The sequence below is a fragment of the Jaculus jaculus genome, chromosome 2 (genome assembly GCF_020740685.1).
Source record: "Jaculus jaculus isolate mJacJac1 chromosome 2, mJacJac1.mat.Y.cur, whole genome shotgun sequence".
Classification (NCBI taxonomy): domain Eukaryota; kingdom Metazoa; phylum Chordata; class Mammalia; order Rodentia; family Dipodidae; genus Jaculus; species Jaculus jaculus.
In genome coordinates, this window is record NC_059103.1 from 91,085,883 (window position 1) to 91,104,205 (window position 18,323).

Consider the following 18,323-nt stretch of genomic DNA (forward strand, 5'->3'; position numbering starts at 1 on the left):
AAAATTAGAGAGATAGCAAACAAATAACATAGTGATTAGACAATGGTGTCTTAGGAAACAAGAACAAGTCAATCTGAAAGGCAAGAGACAGCAAATTGCAATGATGATCAGGAAAAAAATTAGAGCACATTGAAAAACTTATATTCCAAAAAATCTGTAAAATTCCTAGACACTTATGACCTACCACAATTAAATCAACAGATCCATAATTATCAATGAGATTGAAGCAGTAATGAAACATCTTACCACAAAGAAAATCCAAGAACGAGAAGTATTCATTGTCAACTTCTACCAAACTTTAAGCTCCATTAACTGTTCCATAAAATAGAAAGGAAGGAACACTGCCAAACTCATTCTATAAAGCCAGCATTATCATTATTGATACCAAAGTTACATAAGGACAAAACAAAGAATGAAAATTATTGACCAGTAGTCCTAGTAAACACAGATACAAATACTTTCAATAAAATTCTTACCAATCAAATTCAAGAATATATTAGAAGATTTATACACCATGAACACGTTGGTTTCATCCCAGGGATACAAGGATGGTTCAGCATACACAAATCATTAAGTGTAATTCAACAAAGACTTAAGGAGCAAAATTACATGAGCATCCCAAAAGAGGTAGAAATGGCCCTTGACAGACATCTATCTTCAGGATAAAGGCCCTAAACCAACCAGGAACATTCTTCAATGTAAGAAAGGTTATGTACAATAAACCTATAGCCAATATGTTAAATGGGAAAAAAAACGGCATTTTCTCTAAAATCTGAAATGAGAAAAGGGTGTCCATCCTGTCCACTCATTTAAGACAATGCTAAAATATTAGCTAGAGCAGTAGGACAAGAAATAAAAGGGATAGAAATAAGAAAGGAGGAAGAAATCAAATTGTTGGGGCTGAGGAGATGCTATATGGATAAGGCTCTTGCTGTGCAAGCCTGAGTAATTGAGTTTGTACTAGATTCCCATTCCCCTTTAAAAGCTGGAAGCCAAAACTGGGTGTGGTGGTGCATGCCTTTAATCCCAGCACTCAGGAGGCAGAAGTAGGAGGATTGCCTTGAGTTTGAGGCCACCCTGAGACTACTTAGTGAATTCCAGGTCAGCCTGGACTATAGCAAGCCTCTACCTCAAAAAACCAAAAAAAAAAAAAAAAAAAGCTGGAAGCCTTGGTAGGATTCCATAACCCAGGTAGTCCATGGGGAGATGGGATGCAGAGACAGGAGAAGTTCATGAAAGCTTGTGGAGCAACACAGTGGCAAGCAAAAATGAAAATGAGGCTTTTCAAGGACCAAACCTGAAAACTGTCCTGTGACATTTACACATGCACATGTGCATCTCTACTTACATTGAGAACATGTGTGCATACACACATACATGTTATAGATATGAATACCAAAAGAATAACAAAATTAAAAAGTCAAACTAGAAGGTTGGGAAGATAGCTCAGCAGTTAAAGGCACTTGCCTGCAAAGCCTGCAAAGCTTGGATTCAATTCCCAAGACACCAACATAAGCTGGACGCAAAAAATGGCACAAGTATCTGTCATTTGTTTGCAGTGGCAATAGACTCTTGCATGCTCCCCCCAAGTAAACAAATAATATTTTTTTAAAAAGCCAAGTTACCCATATTCCCATGCAACATAATCCTATACATAGAAGATCCTAATGACTCAGAAAAATCAGACCTCAAAAATACTTCCAGAAAAATAGGACAGAAAATCAATAGGAAAAAAATCAGTGGCTTTTTTTTTTTTGTGGATATTATATTCCACTTTATTTATTTTTTATTTTATTTTATTTTATTAGTTTTGTATTCAGCAAATACAGGCAGTTTGGTACCATTATTAGGCTCATCCATGACCTACCCTCTCCCCATTGGCCCCTCCTTGTTGAGGTATATGGGTCGTGCATTGTGGAGTTAGCCCTCAGTTATTGGTATGATAAAAGTCTCTGCATATTATGATCCAACATGTGCAGAATCTAAATTGAAAGTTATTTATGTGTATATATGTTTTTATATATGTGCATGTAGGTCACAAAACTAGAAAGGAAATGAGAAGGGAAGAAGAGATGGAATCCATGTGATAAAGAGCAGAATTGGGGGGATCTAAGGGGAAGGAAGGAAACCAACTGGAAGGATGGATGAGGGCAGTTGGGGAGTGCAACAAATAAGAAAGAGTTATTAACACATATGTATGAGAAGGCCATGGTAAAACCTATCACTTTGTATGCTAACATTAAACATTAGCAAAAAATTAAAAAGTTGTAAGTTTATCATATTTCTAATGAAAGAAATTATTTGAAAAATAGAACTTGTAGGGGATGGAGAGCTGGCTCGGCATTTAAGGCATTTATCTGAAAAGCCTAACTACCTAAGTTCGATTACCTAGTTCCCATGTAAAGCCTGATGTACAAGGTAGGCACGTATGTCTGGAGTTTGTTTGCAGCTGCTAGAGGTCCTGGGGCATCCATTCTCTCTTTTTCTCTACCTTGTGTGGTGATGCATGCCTTTAATCCCGGTATTGGGAAGGCAAGGGTAGATCACGTGAGTTCAAGGCCAGCTTAGACTACACAGTGAATTCCAGGCCAGCCTGGGCTAGAGTGAAACCCAATCTCAAAGCGCCACTCTCCAAAACAACACATGTAAATAAATATACCTGATTTGATTTTATGAGAATAGGATTAAAAAAAAATTTAGGTTGATGGTGATATAGTGAAAATGAATAGTTTTTATAGCTGCATTCCAAATTTATAATCCTTCCCTCTCAGCAAGTTTGCATCCACATTTTATGCAAGATATGCTATACTCTATTTGTGGCAAACAAGTTTGCACAGACCTGACTGATTTGTGGACTGATTGATGGCTGCTTACTTTCAGGAAACCACATTCTGATTACTGGTGTAACTAAGCACCACATATTTTTGATTACTAACTTCTAACTCTGCTAATTCACAATCCTTGATTTGTTATAATGTGGGCAAGAGAGACCTTGTCATTAATTTAATTTAATTCACCAAACAATAATTAACTGTCTACTGCAAGCAAGATAAGTGCTATGAGGTACACAAAAAAGTAACTAAGCTATTAAGCTGCTTAATATATCAAGACATGGGCAACCTCCCTCCCCCACATTTAAGCAGTACTGCTCTATCTCTTTCTAATCTAAGTGAATCATACTTTTATGAATGATTCATAGGTTTTCTTATTATTCTGAATGTCATTTCTCAGGTTAGGCAACTCTTCAGATTTTTAGACTTATATGCTTGACTGAAAATACAATGTTTCCATGTGAATGAAACTCCAAATTAAACATGTTCAGTATCAAACTCTGTTGCAGTCAGGTTTGCATTGCTGGTAGAGATCAACTGACCAAGGGCAGCTTCAGGGAAAAGGCTTATTTTTGTTTACAGGCTCAAGAGGAAGCTCCATGATGGTAGGGGAAAATGACAGCATGAGCAGAGGGTGGACATCACCTCCTGGCCAAGAGTAGGTGGACAACAGCAACAGGAGTGTGCCAAATGCTGGCAAGGGGAAGCTGGCTATGAAAGCCTGCCCTCAACAATACACTGCGCCCAGAAGGGATTAATCCCCAAATTTCTAACATCTGAGGACATGGCATTCACAGCACCTAAGTTTATGGGGGATACCTGAATCAAACCACCACATTCTGCCCCTGGACCTCATAAACTAATAACTATTCATAATGTAAAATGCAATGCATCCAGTCCAACTTTAAAGTGCCCATAGTTTTTATCAATCTGAATGATGTTCAAACATTCTCATAGTCTAAGATCCTTTAACTGAGCCATAATCCAAAAAAAAAAAAAAAAAAAATCCTACCAAAACCCATAAAAGCACAGAATAAACACTCACAGTGCAAATGATGGCATTGGGCAGAGTTAAGAAATGTTCAACCAATACAAGATTTAAACATGGCAAACATCAAATACTGTAGCTCCAATTTCAACAACTCTAGTCAGTGACAAATCTACAAGTCTGACAATTCTAACCAGAAACAAGTCTCTAGTATTACAATTCTTCCCCTCCAGCTAGGCAACTCACATCCTGGAAAACTTCATCCAGGGCAGGCAGCTCTCCTCAATAGCCCTCTCATGGTCCCAGCATCTCTACTTGGTCTCCACTGCAACACATGGTCCATCCTCACAGCTCCATAAGGTCTTCATGCAGCATACAGAAAACCTTCTTCACATTGCCCACAGCCATTTCCAAAACACAAGACCGTGTTGCAAATTCAACGATCCTCTATTTCCTGCATATTTTATACTCCATAATACCAGATAGGGTGCCAGTTTTTTAATCTAGGGGGACAATAAAGCAGAGTTTGAAGAACAGGACACTCCCTCAGCATTCAGGCTCCTTCAAAAGAGTCTAGAGGCTCCTAAGACCTCATCACTGAAGTAGACCTAAAATGAACCCAACATGGTGGTATTTACTGAAGAATGGAACTTATTAGTGGATACACCACTAACAAAAGGCTTCCTGTTTCCTAGCAACCATTAACGGCCAACAGCTCCACAGGGAAGAGTAGGGTCTCATGTTGATGGGCCCAGTTTTATACAGGATTATAAGATGCTTAATTTAAAATTTTTTGTTTATTTATTAATTTGAGAGTGAAAGAGAGAGAAAGAGGCAGAGAGAGAGAGAACGCACATGCGAATGGGCGCGCCAGAGCTTCCACCCACTGCAACTGAATTCCAGATGCATGCACCCCCTTGTGCATCTGTCTAATGTGGGTTCTGGGCAATTGAGCCTCGAACCAGGGTCCTTAGGCTTCACAGTCAAGTGCTTAACCACTGAGCAATCCCTCCAGCCCAAGATGCTTAATTTTAAATTATACAATGCATGGCCAAGAGAAGACTTCTAGCGAAATGTTTTTAATCTCTGCATAAAAAGGTACTATTACTTTATTATCCTCATTTTTCTCATAAGAAAACTAGGATATAGAGAAGCTAGGCATTTGTCTGGGGATATATAACTGATGACAAAGCAAGTTTGAACCCAGGCAATCTGTGTGCTAATAAACCATAATAATAAATGTGTGCCAAATAAAACTAAAAAAAAAAACAGTTCTTGTAGTTTTAAGTTTATCCTTGTCATTTAATTTTTTCCTGCTTTTCTTTGCTATGTCTTAGATTTTGTAAATATATTTTAAGCATTAGTTCTTCATGAAGATGCTGTAAGCTGGATGCCATTAAACTCTCTAAGTTTAACAGACTCTGCAGGACTTCCCTAGAGTCCACTAGCCAGCCAGGACTGAAAGCATGAGTATTCTGGCAACAAATTCTGACTCTGTTAGGTTACATTAAAACACAAATTTTTTGAAAATGTTTTTCTTTCCTTATTGAAATGTGCTTTTCTTAAACTAACATAATTTCTTTATCATTCTCACCTCTTCAAATCAAGTAACCAAACTCCTAAACTCCTTAGTACAATAGAGTATCAAAAAGAAAGCAAAGTATTTAACAAACACATTATAAAATATGATTACATAATCCTTAAAAGAGGTATACTTTTTAAAAAGAAATTTATTTGTTTATATATTTGAGAGAGAGAGAGGAAGAGGCAGAGAGAAAGAGAGAATGGATGCACCAGGATCTCCAGCCCTGCAAACGAACTCCAGATGCATGCACCTCATGCAGCTGGCTTATATGGGTCCTGGGGAATTGAACCAAGTCCTTAGGCTTTGCGGGCAAACACCTTAACTGCTAAGCCATTTCCCCAGCCCAAGAGGCATACTTTTTAAAAGAAGTTTGTTATAACTAAAGTAAGTCTACTTTTCCTTTGATCTTTCTATAAAGGATTTAAATTTGCTTATAATGAAAGAAATGAGTAAAATAGTAAATAGGGAACTAGGAAAAAGGGGTTGGATGAGAAACAAATTAAGAATCTAGATTATAGAAAAATGTGCTACCACAATTACTAGACAGAGACTCAAATCTGGCTCTACTCCCCTAAATAATGAAAGCAAAGGAGTGGCAGAGCTGAGTGGGTAATTCCCACTTTCTTTAGGCTTCAGCTCAACTATTACGTCAGTGGATTATTCTATAATCACCTCATTTTAAATATTTTTTTAATTAATAAGAGATAGAAAGATTGGAAGAGAGAAAGAATATGCCTCCAACCACTGCAAACCAACTCCAGATGCATGTGCCATCTTGTGCATCTGGCTTGTGTGGGTCTTGGGGAATAACCTGGGTCCTTTGGCTTTTCAGGCAAGCACCTTAACCGGTAAGCCATATCTGCACCCCAGTTACCTCATTTTAAATAGCAATGCTACACATACCCATTATTTCTATTTATTTTCTCTGCCTTTTAATTTTTGCCATAGCATTTATTACCCACAAATGTTCATTTGTTCATGGTCTCCTTCCCTCCCTCCCTCCCTCTCTCCCTCCTTCCCTCTCTCTCTCTCCCATTTATAGTATCAGATTAATTTGAGAAGACATTTGAATCGTTTTGTTTATTTGTATCCCAGGCTAGAGCAGGGCCTAGAAAATAGCAGGAGCTCCCTGCAGTCTTAGATTGTATAGGTAAGACACATTAAAGAGAATGGAGCCACAAGTACTGCTCTCACTGGTAGTGTGACAACTAGCTATAGGGATGGACACTATGGTCAGTCAAAATTCATCAAAGCAGAATTCCAGAGGCAGACAACTCAACTAAATCAGACTTCTAACAGACCCACCAAGGTTTAGTGAACACTGTGAAGAAGGGGTGGAAAGATTGTAAGAGCCACAAGGTGGGAAGGAATATCCTGAGTCATGGTCCCTTCCATCCAGAGAAACCGATTAAGGTATTCAGGATACCATATACCTTATAAACCCACTGAGGAGGGCCTTAAGTGGAATAGGGTTGGGGGAGAGGAGATATAAGAGTACAACATTTTTAAAACTTCAATTAAATTTAAAAAAATAAAAATTAAAAGCAAAAAAATTCTGAATCATTCAGCTGAGGAATTTACAATAGAGAAGGCAAAATTTAAATGCTCTACTTCTGGAAACAGTCTTCAGTTCACGTAAAAATGTGACCAAGAGGATAAAAAAATCATTTTATATTTAATTGGAAGAATAAAAAAGTTTTTTCAAACAAAGGTATTACACAAAATTATACCAAAGGACAATAATATAATTTTAATTTTTAAAACTTTTTTTATTAATTAATTTTGTATTCAGCAAATACAGTCAGTTTGGTACCATTATTAGGCTCATCCGTGACCTACCCCCTCCCCTTGGCCCCTCCTTGTTGAGGTATATGGGTATATTATGGAGTTATCCCACAGTTATGGGTAAGATAAATGTCTCCACATATCATGGCCCAACATGTGGCTCTGAATATTAATAATCTTATCCTTCATTTTCCCAAAGTTCAAAACATTTGCACCATGCTTTCTTTTTGATCAGAACACTGATAAGCTGCAGTTGTCGCTGTAAGAAAACAGCCACAAATGAGGCAGGCCATTTCCTCTTCCTATGCCAAGTTTAGGCAGTTTCCAGAGGTTAAATAAGAAAAATAAATAAATAAAACAATGAACCCCTGTGGTGGTTTGATTCAGGTGTCCCCCATAAACTTAGGTGTTCTGAATGTTAGGTTCCCAGCTGATGGATATTTGGGAATTAATGCCTCCTGGAGGGAGTGTATTGTTGGGGGCGGGCTTATGGGCTTTATAGCCAGTTTCCCCATGCCAGTGTTTGGCACACTCTCCTGTTGCTGTGTTCCATCTTATGTTGGCCAGGGGGTGATGTCCACCCTCTGCTCATGCCATCGTTTCCCCCTGCCATCGTGAAGCTTCCCCTCAAGCCTGTAAGCCAAAATAAACCTCTTTTTCCCAGAAGCTACTGTTGGTTGGGTGATTTCTACCAGCAATGAGAACTGGACTGCAACAACCCCAAAACACACAAACCTTTTATAATAAAGAAAAATTAGATTTGAAAATAGAAAATAGCTTCTGCATTAAGCTAATTAGAAATCTAGTTTATCTACTCAAATGAAATTACTTTTCAAATGTCTTATCAATTCCTTTAAACATATACATCTCTTGACACTTACTGAACCAAAATACAACTGGTACGAACTCTTAAGGTCTTTGCAGGTGGCTGCTAGATTACTGTGAGCTCAGAAGACAAAAAAATGAAGATAGTATGAGATAAGGTTTCTACCCATGCCTCCTAAGACAAAATTGATAGTATCTTTAGATTTATATTCATTAATTTATTTTGATTTGCTTTTTCCAGGTAGGGCCTTGCTCTAGCCCAGGCTAACCTGACTTGGAATTCACTATGTAGTCTCAGGGTGGCCTCAAACATATAGCAATCCTTCTACCTCAGCTTTCTCACTGTTGGGATTAAAGGCATGTACCATATACCCAGTCTAGGCTTACTTTTTCATCTTGCTTTCTCTCTTCTCTTGAATAGGAATGTGTGAGAATAAAGGGGGGGGGGTCAGTATTCTTTTTCCTATCCAGTATCAATGACCCATTAAAGCAAAAAAAAAAAAAAATCAACTTCAGATGTACATAACAACAAAATTTAAGTTGATTTTTTTAACCTAGAGAATTATTTTTTAAAATCTGATTTTTTTTAGATTAGGAAGTTGTAATACTCAAGAGCCATTATTTATTCCATAAATCTAAGAATCACATATATTAGAATTACACTTCTATGATGTGATTAGTTGAGGGTAATAAGAACAAAACCAGTGGAGAAGATGAAAAGAGAGAAGTAAGGGAGAAATAGAGAGCTAATATTTAATGAAAGCTTACTGTATGCTAGGCATTTTGCATTAAAATAATGCTGCCTTAGGTGATGGGTAACACCATACCTATTACAAATGTGGAAAGAGTCTTTGAGGGATTAAGTAATCAGGACCAGGTAAAAAGTAGTATAGCAAGGCTCAAACTCTGAACTATTACACTTTAAAATCTCCTTAACTGTTTCATATTTATTTTCTACAAAGAGGAAGAAAACACAGGAGAAAGAGAAATGGTCAGAGAAAGCAGCAGAGATAAATGGGGAAAAAAAATATAAACGCACAATGGGAAAATGAGCCTGAATGGGCAGATGTGATTACATTAGCATAGAATTCATCTATACTCATAGCATTTGTTACAGTATTGCTTGCAAACTACCTTTAAAAGATCTGAAATTAATTGTACATAAATGAATATCTAGTGTTAAACTACATAATATAAGGCAACTAGCAGATGTGTCAGAAACTAATCTACTATTGTGTGACGGCCTTTTTCCAATTATAAGAAGAACTGGCTTCAGAGGTTAGAGACCTGGACTCTCATTTGCTGTGACCAGGAACAAATAACTTGTCCTATTGGCTTCCTGTACATCATTACCAAGAGTTCAAATACTCACTTTCCTAGATATATGTTACTGAGGGGAAAGGATGGTGACTACTGTGGATTGGTTGGTCTGTCTGTCTGTCTGTCTGTCTGTCTGTCTGTGACTACTGTGGATTGGTCTATCTATCTATCTGTCTGTCTGTCTGTCTGTCTGTGTACTGAGGGGAAAGGATGGTGACTACTGTGGATTGGTTTATCTATCTGTCTGTCTGTCTGTCGGTGACTACTGTGGATTGGTCTATCTATCTATCTATCTATCTATCTATCTATCTATCTATCTATCTATCTATCTATCTGTTTGTCTGTCTGTCTGTCTGTCTGTCTGTCCGTCCGTCCGTCCGTCCGTCTGTCCGTCTATCCGTCTATCCATCCATCTATCAATCAATCAGTCATCTATTTCCTGGCTAAAGTGTAGTTTGTGCTCTTGGCACTGGCATCAGTGGAGAAATAAAAAGATGGGAAATATCAAGCCTTACTTCAGATCAACTGTATCACAGTCTTCTTTTAACAAGAGATGGCATGTATACACAGTAATGCTGAGGAGCAATGCTCTCTATATTGACTTTCCCTTGGGTTTTTAAATCCTAAGAATGTTTAAAACTACCTTTGTCAGATTTCTTTTCACTTAGGATTCTGTTTGAAAATCAGGTCCTACATCTAACATTTGCATGGTAGTATGTGCTAGAAACTGCTCTAAAAGCAGTTTTACAGATTATCAGATCATGTAAACCTCCAAATAATCTTATGAGCATGATATAATTATGATTCCCATGATGTAGGCAAGTCTCTTTTATCATACTAACAAAATATAAAAGCTTAATATAGACTTTTATAGGTAGGTACAAATTGTTTCCTTTTCCTATAGTTGTTTGTGCTATACTTATATATTACTACAAAATACAAGATTGGAAAGGAAAGTAGAAACTGGGTTATTCACTGATTAGAAAAACAATACTTCACATAATACATAAAATCATTCTGAAGATAAGTATATAGAATAAAAACATGAATGCATATATATGAAAGATAACATAGTTGGCTATTTGTTATAGTATTAGAAATTCTAAACAAAATATAGAGAAGATAAAGGTATTAATAATCAATGTGAAATAAGGGATTGATATCCTTATAATAATGCTAATAGCAAACAAAAAAGTCTAAGAATATAATTTAAAAGAAATACAGAGCTGGTGATATAGCTCAGTGGTAGAAAGCTTGCTTAGTGTAAGCAAGACTGAGTACAATCCCCAGCACTGACCCCCCAAAAATATAAATCTAGGAGCTGGAAAGATGGCACAGCTGTTAAGGTGCTTATCTGAAATGCCTAACAACCAAGGTTCAATATCCCAGTACCCACATAACACCAAATGCACAAAGTAGTAAGAGAATCTGGAGTTCTTTTGCAGTGGCTGGAGGCCCTGGAGCACCTCTCTCTCTTTTCTTCCTTCCCTCCCTCCCTCCTCTCTCTCCTTGCAAATAAATGAACAAAAGAATACAATATATAGATTGAGATACCCACCCAAATGATCAATGTGTGTAAGATACCATGCAAACATAAATAGTGAAATGTCGTTGGCACAAAACTGATTGAACTGCAGATTATTACCATGTTAAGTTAAATTAGCCAGACTCAGAAAGACAAGTGTTACATGTTACTCTCAAACATGGCATCTAGATTTAAAAAAAGAAACAGATGTGAAAAGGCTGGAGAAATAGTTCAGTGGTTAAGGCACTTGCCTGTGAAGCCTAAGTACTCAGGTTTGACTCTCCAGGACCTACATAATCCAGACACACAAGATGACACATGAACACAAGGTGATGCATATGCACAAGGTGGCACAAGTGTCTGGAGTTCTACTGCAGTGGCTAGAGGCCCTAGTGTGCCAATTCTGCCTTTCTCTCCCTCATAAAGTAAATTTAAAGATAGACATGAAAGTAGAAGCAGATGCTTAGAGAAGAGGAAGAAGAACAGGGGGAGTGGGGAAAGGAGATAAAAGCAGAATGCAGAATTAATATAATTATTTTTATATGCAGTATGAACATGTCAAAATGAAACCCATTATTTTGTATCATATATGCTCAATTTTTAAAAACAGAAACACAAATGCACACTCAATATTCAAATGACGTAGCAAACTTCTCTGGCAATATATTACAACATTAAGATAGAATTTTGTGCACTAAAATGAAAAGGTTAACATACTATTTAGTGCCAACTCATACACTAGTGCTGAATATATACATTGGCATGACCCTTATTTCTTCTTTTTATTTCTTAGATGCTTTAATCTTTACTGTATCCCAGATATTTAAAAAAGAAAAAATAGCTGGGCATGGTGGCACACACCTTTAAACCCAGCACTCAGGAGGTAGAGGTAGGAGGATTGCTGTGAGTATGAGACCATCCTGAGAATATATAGTGAATTCCAGGTCAGCTTGGGCTACCTTGAAAAAAACAAAAACAAAAACAAAAACAAAAAAAAGAAAAAAATAGCCAACCACTATAAAATACATCTGAGGACAACTGAGAACTTTTGAATATAGACTGCATAATTTATAACAATATAGAGTAACTGCTAATTTTCTCAGATGTGATAATGGTGGTGGGGTCAAGCAGAAGGTGTTTTATTTTCAGGCACTGCATATGGAAATATTTATGTGGGAAGTGCTATGATGTCTATGTTGAAGAAACATCAATAGATACTGGGGAGAGACAATGTGAATGTAACAAATGTTAACCACTGGACAAATGGCAAAATTAGGTGATAGGTGATGGTATGCAGGTGTATAATCTTTAATTATGTAAATTTTTCTGTGTAGAAAAATGTGTGTTTAAAAACCTAGTGTTAGGTTGGACTGGTTAAGGCTCTTGCTTGGAAAGCCTAAGGACCCAAATTCGATTCTCCAGTATACACATGAAACAGATGCACAAGGTAGCACATGTGTCTGGAGTTAGTCTGCAGTGTCTGGAGGCCCTGGCAGGCCCATTCTATATGTCTCTTTCTCTCTCCCTCCCTCTTTTTTAATTTTTAATTTCTTTTTTTTAGAGAGAAAGAAACATACATATACAGAAAGAATTAATGCAACATAGCCATAGGCACTGCAATAGAATGCCAGACACTTGTGCCACCTAGTGGGCATGTGTGATCTTGTGCTTGTTTCACCTTTGTGCGTGTGGCTTACATGGGATCTGGAGTGTTGAACATATTAATTTCAACATGCTTAGCAGTTGAACTGCTAAGACATCTCTCCAGGCCCTCTATCCCCTCTCTGAAATAAATAAATAAGAATTTAAAAGCCTAGTATTATGTAATTTAGAAGAAAGTAGCCATATTTAAAAGAAAAACGAAATAATGTGGCTGGTGAGAAAGTAGTGTTTTAACCTTTCCTTATTCTTATAGTATTCTTATATTCTTATAAACCTTAAAAATAGCATCTCTTAGCAGATTTTGTTTGCAAACACATTTTATAAGGCTTAAAAGATAAAATAAAATATATATTTTTATTTTTATTTTTAAACTATTTTTATTTATTTATTTGTAAGCAGAGAGAGAGAGAGAAAAAAAAAACAAAGACACACACACACACACACACACACACACACACACACACAGAATGGGCGTGCCTGGGCCTCTTGCCACTGAAAGCAAGCTCCAGATGCATGTGCCACTTTGTGCATCTGGCTCTACATAGGTACTGGGGAACTGAACCTGAGCCATCAGGATTTGCAAGCAAACGCCTTAACCACTGAGTCATCTTTCCAGCCCAAAACATATCATTTTAGTAAGAGTAGAAGAAGAATAAGAGCCAAGGATCTTATTTGCTAATTAAAATGTACACACACAGTTTTGAAAGAGCCATTTTATCTATTTCACTATAAACCTAAGAAATTTTTATCTCTATGTAATATCATTTATGTTAAGTACAGCATTTAACAATCTATAATACATGTACACTTAACACACATTATTTATGTCAAATATACTTAGCATACATATACGTATATGTTTCAATGTATGTATGGCTCTTTGCATAATTAGTGGGACCAGTACAAAATGACAGTGCAAGGCTCTTCTTAAAAGATGAAGTATAAGACACTTTTAGGCATGTTGAGCACAATTCTTTAGGATGTTTCAAAATGCTTCCATGAGTTTGATTCACTAGCCTTGTTCTTCCACTTCTAGGAATCTGTTTCAGTGTAGAAGAATGATATTTTATACAGCAATATTTATGAGTTTGATATAATTTATTTTATTCTTTTAAAACTCTTTTTTTTTTTAATGGGGGCAAAGGGAGGAGATGGCATGTCAGGGCCTCCTGCCACTGCAAATAAACTCCTGATGCATACTCCACTTTATGCATCTGGCTTTACATGAGTACTGGGGGATTGAACCTAGGCCATTAGACTTTGAAAGCAAGCATCTTTCACTGTAGAGCCATCTCCCCAGCCTGGTGAAATAATTTAAATGTGCCCTTTTGGAGGAATAGGCTACTAGGCAGTCCTAAAAGCAACTTTTACACAGAATTTTTCCTAATGTAGGAAAGTGATACAAACTTCCATGTAGATAAGATACAAAACTGTAACAAAACGTGACTATGGACATACTTATGTCAAAACACATGGAAAGATATGGAAAGAGCAATATCAAGTGCTTGATATCAAAGTAATATCTGGAGTAGAATTTAAAATGCTTTTTTTCTACTTTGTATTTGTTCTTATTTTCTAAAGTATACATTTTTTATAATAATACAGACAGACCCAACAACTAGAATCAATGATTAACAAGTCAATTTTGGGATTATGGGATTGTCCTATATTTTTTTTTTATAGGAGGGCTTCTTAGGTTACTGTGAACTATAAACTAGTCCTCACTAACATCACAGACAAATGGTAAGAAACCCAGAGATGTGCAGTGTTCCAGCAGGGCACTTCCATCAATCCACTTGCACAAGAATGTTCCTGGATCATCTCTCCTGCACACAATTAACACACATGGGACAACTGTGTCCAATCCTGTCAGTTCCCTGGATATGACCTCAACATACTCCTTTCCCTTGCTTAAAGGCCTGACTGCTACGTCAATCAGACACACTTTCTTTTTTTCAATGCTTCTTTTCCTAGGATATTTGATTTTTACCCAGATTTCCATAGTCAATCATCCTTCCTGGAAAGATTAAGGCAAAAAGGATAGAGGAATGTTACTTAGCTTTTCCTCAATGTAATAGGTGCTAAGGATAAATTTTAAAGTGTTATACTGACAGTACATGAGTAGTTAACAAAACAACCAAAATACAGATATATTTTGCTCTGGCATTTTAAGAACAATCAGGCAAAGATGGGTTTTGTATAGGCAATGCAGATACAGAAGGCTGAGGGATGGGAATGAACCTTTCAGATAGAACTGGAAAGAACAATCAGTGAAGAAAAGGATAATGTAGAAGCCTTTATCCTGGAAGTAGCCCAGGGCAGAAACTTGCTTCTTATTAGTAAAAGAAACTCTGATGGAAACAGAAAGAGATTTAATATAGAAAATTATAAACTGAAAAAGCTGAGGCGCACAAGTGAGATGTCTCTGGAACACTTCACCTTGGCCCTGGTCATTGTCAGACATTTCAGTTGGTTACTGCCTTCAATTTCCTCTTAACATCCATGAGGCCACCAAGACTCTCGGACACCAACTGAACAGGTTCACCAGAATAAGACAGCCTCTGCCTCACTTCAAACTAATTATATTTTTGCTTTGTTTTTTTTTTTGTTTTTCAAGGTAAGGTCTCACTCTAGCCCAGGCTGACCTGGAATTCACTATGGAGTCTCAGGGTGGCCTCGAACTCATGGCAATGCAGGTGTAATAATTTTTAAAACGTGGGTCCTAAGCTATTGATTTCATGCCTTTAATCCCAGCACGTGGGAGGCAGAGGTAGGATCACCATGAGTTCAAGGCCACCCTGAGACTCCATAGTGAAATCCAGGTCAGCCTGAGCTAGAGTGAGACCTACCTCGAAAACTAAAAAAAAAAAAAAAAAAAAAATTATTACACCTGGAATCCTTCTGCCCCCAAACAAAATGAATAAGAAGATATTTCCATAATGAAAAACTAAAATGGCTCCGTGAAATGCTTTTAGTTGTCAACTTCACTTAATTCTTCTTCAAATATTTTCATATGTGTTAAATAATTTCCACCATCATTACATGACAATGCATCAAAAAATAAATTTCATTCTCAGGGTGTGAAAAAGACTAGAAAATAGGCTTTGTAATATTACCAAAAGATGATTGATCACAGATGTTTGCTTTTTTCATTAGTGGGTTGGGTTATACCATTTTTATTGTCTATTTTTGGCTTCTTGATATAAAGTTCTTTTTGGTGTTATAGCAAGATTGCATATTTCAGGTATGATTTAAAAAAATTACTACTTGTGTGAATTTAGAGTACATAAATTATTATGTAAAAATAAAATATAACTTTCAAGGGAAGGTAGAAAAATGAAATTTCATGACATACAACGAAAGAGACAGGTATGTGATAGGTTACCTGTTTTCTAGAATGTATGTTTCATTCTTTTTGTTTATCTTAGTTCCAGAAACAATTTTGGTAAGACCAGAATTACTGATATATCTAGAGGTATACTACTGGTCCTTATAGCTGTACTGATTAAGTCCATATAACCTTAAATGAAATATTTTACATGTACCTTTTCAGCCATTTGAAAATTCATTTTTGGAAAGGGAGTTCTTATGGCTGTTTCTTCACTGTCCACTTGTTCAACAAAGAGGAAATCAAGAGCTCTACCTACTGAGTCATGCATAGTACAGTTAGCTAGGAAAACCACCAGGTAGGGAAATAGGAAGATCTAGATACCAATTATTTGCTTCAGTCACCACCCCCTATATTGTCAAAGATGAACAATTACCTTCTACGCAGTGATCAAACCTGCTAAGGCATATTTTGTGTCCCACAGTGTTATTGCTGTTTCCTAAGTTACTTTATTCATGCATTTCGTGATAATGGAGTTTGTGATGTGTGACAAGAAAGACAATGGAGAGGTTTGATAAGAGAGGAATTAATTGATTATCAAATGTATAGGCTTATGTGATCCTAAGGATGTGCCTACTTCAGGTATTTCTGGAAGTCTAGTGACTGTACTTACTGGTAAAAAAAATCCATCCCACATGCAATTCAACTTTTATATTTACCTGCATGCTAATCTGTCTGATATCTATCCGATGTCATTAATTTCCATTATCACACTCTGTGAAAGGAGAGCAAATAGAGAGCTTTAGGAAGTACTCAATTTCTCTCTTTTTTTATTGTATGGCCTCCACGTTTCCTTGCCTTCCCTTTGATGTAAACTGAGAGCAATTTTCTTCTTTTTCACTTTTAAAATGAACTTTGGGTCTCCTGGCGTTCGTGGGAAGCTGCCGCTCAGGGACAGCCCCGTTCAGGACGACTTCTAACCCCGGTGCACGCGTGCCTCGGCCGCGGCGCGGGATCAGCGGCGTTTCCCGCGGGCCACGTTCAGAGAGCGGCTCAGGTGGATCCTGAACCCGCGGCGCCGAGGTCGGGCCACCGTGCCCCGGGCCGCGCAGCCCCGCCGCCCCTCGCCGTCCAACCGCTGTTCCGCGGCCGCCGCCCTGCGCGGGCCACTTCCGCCGCCTGCCCGGGCTCCGCTCACCTGCTCGCCGTCTTCCTGCCGCCGGCCGCTCGCCCCGGGCTCCCGCTCCGCCCGCGCCTCCCCGTCCTCGTCGCGCTCCGCGCTGCCTCCGCCGCCCCGCAGCAGCTCCCCGACCGAGCACATCCCGCAGCCAACTCCGGCCGCCCGCGATGGATGGCCGCCGCTGGGCCCCGCCGTGACGCTCGACAGCCGCCCAGTCCGTAGCGCTGGCAGCTGAGAGGAGACAGCAACGCGCGCCCCGCCAACCTGGGCGCCCGAACTGTAGAGCCGCCCGACCCTCCAGTCAGTGCCCCGGCCCGCGGGTCACTCAGCGCCTCGCCCCGCCCCTGGACACGCCCGTCAGCTCCCTGGCCCCGCCCCAGACACGCCCTGTGCCTCCAGTTGGCGCCCCGGACCCGCCTGTCAACGCCGTGGCCCCACCCCTTCCAGTCAGCGCCCCGCCCCACCAGTCAGCGCCTCGTTCCGCCCCCGAACCCGCCAGCAAGCGTCTCGCCCCGCCCCTGGACGCGCCCCGCCCATTCTGTCAGTGCCCCGGCCCCGCCTGTCAGAGCCTCGCCCAGCCCCTGGTCCCGCCTGTCAGCGTCCTGGCCCCGCCCCCTCCCGCCCCTCCTGTCAGCTCCTCGCCCAGCCCCGCCCCCAGGCCCCTCCTGCTGAGTCTAGCTTTACTCCGCCCCAGTCACCGGGCGGGAACTCCGTGGGAGGGCACCCCTGGAGGGGCGGAGCCAACAGCCCTGTATACATAACACACTAACTGCTTAAAGGAGAGTGTATATATGAAAGAAGCTGGGGGTGCAAAGGAAGATTGTGTGTTTCTGAGGGACCAACAGAATGTGTAATGAAAGCCTGGGCGTAACTGCCTGTGAGAGACTCCATCTGCACACGACAGACTGAGACAGTGTGTGTACTAGAGATTTTATGGGTATGACAGGATGGTATGTGAGATCTTATGTGTGTGAATGTGTGACAATATAGGCATGAGGAGAAACAGCAACACAAATTGCATGAACAGCTAAGTGTGAGAGACGGGCTGTGTGTTAAAGTGTGTGCATATCTAAGAGATTACATTTGTGAGGAAGGGGGGCGAGGGCGTGCGTGAAGAGAATAAAGAAACACATATGTGTCCAGTTACACTTTCCATTAGAGATTCTGCTGCTGGCTGCCTGTGTGAATAGTGGTGGAACCTCTGCGACAATAAATGTATCTCTGTCATTTCTCTTTTTGTTCCTCTGTTGAATGCTTACTGGATTTTTGGGATCATTTTGTGGTTGATGAGCCA

General features: G+C 39.1%; 1 protein-coding gene across 1 annotated transcript in view; it reads right to left on the reverse strand.

Moving 5' to 3' along the window:
* The window catches only part of Fam241a (family with sequence similarity 241 member A), a 40,256-nt gene extending 23,086 nt beyond the window's left edge, over positions 1-17,170 (reverse strand). The window contains exon 1 of the mRNA XM_045144396.1: positions 17,048-17,170. Within this exon, the coding sequence (XP_045000331.1) occupies positions 17,048-17,170 (123 nt within the window). The remainder of the gene's footprint in view (positions 1-17,047) is intronic.
* Positions 17,171-18,323: the final 1,153 nt, after the last annotated feature.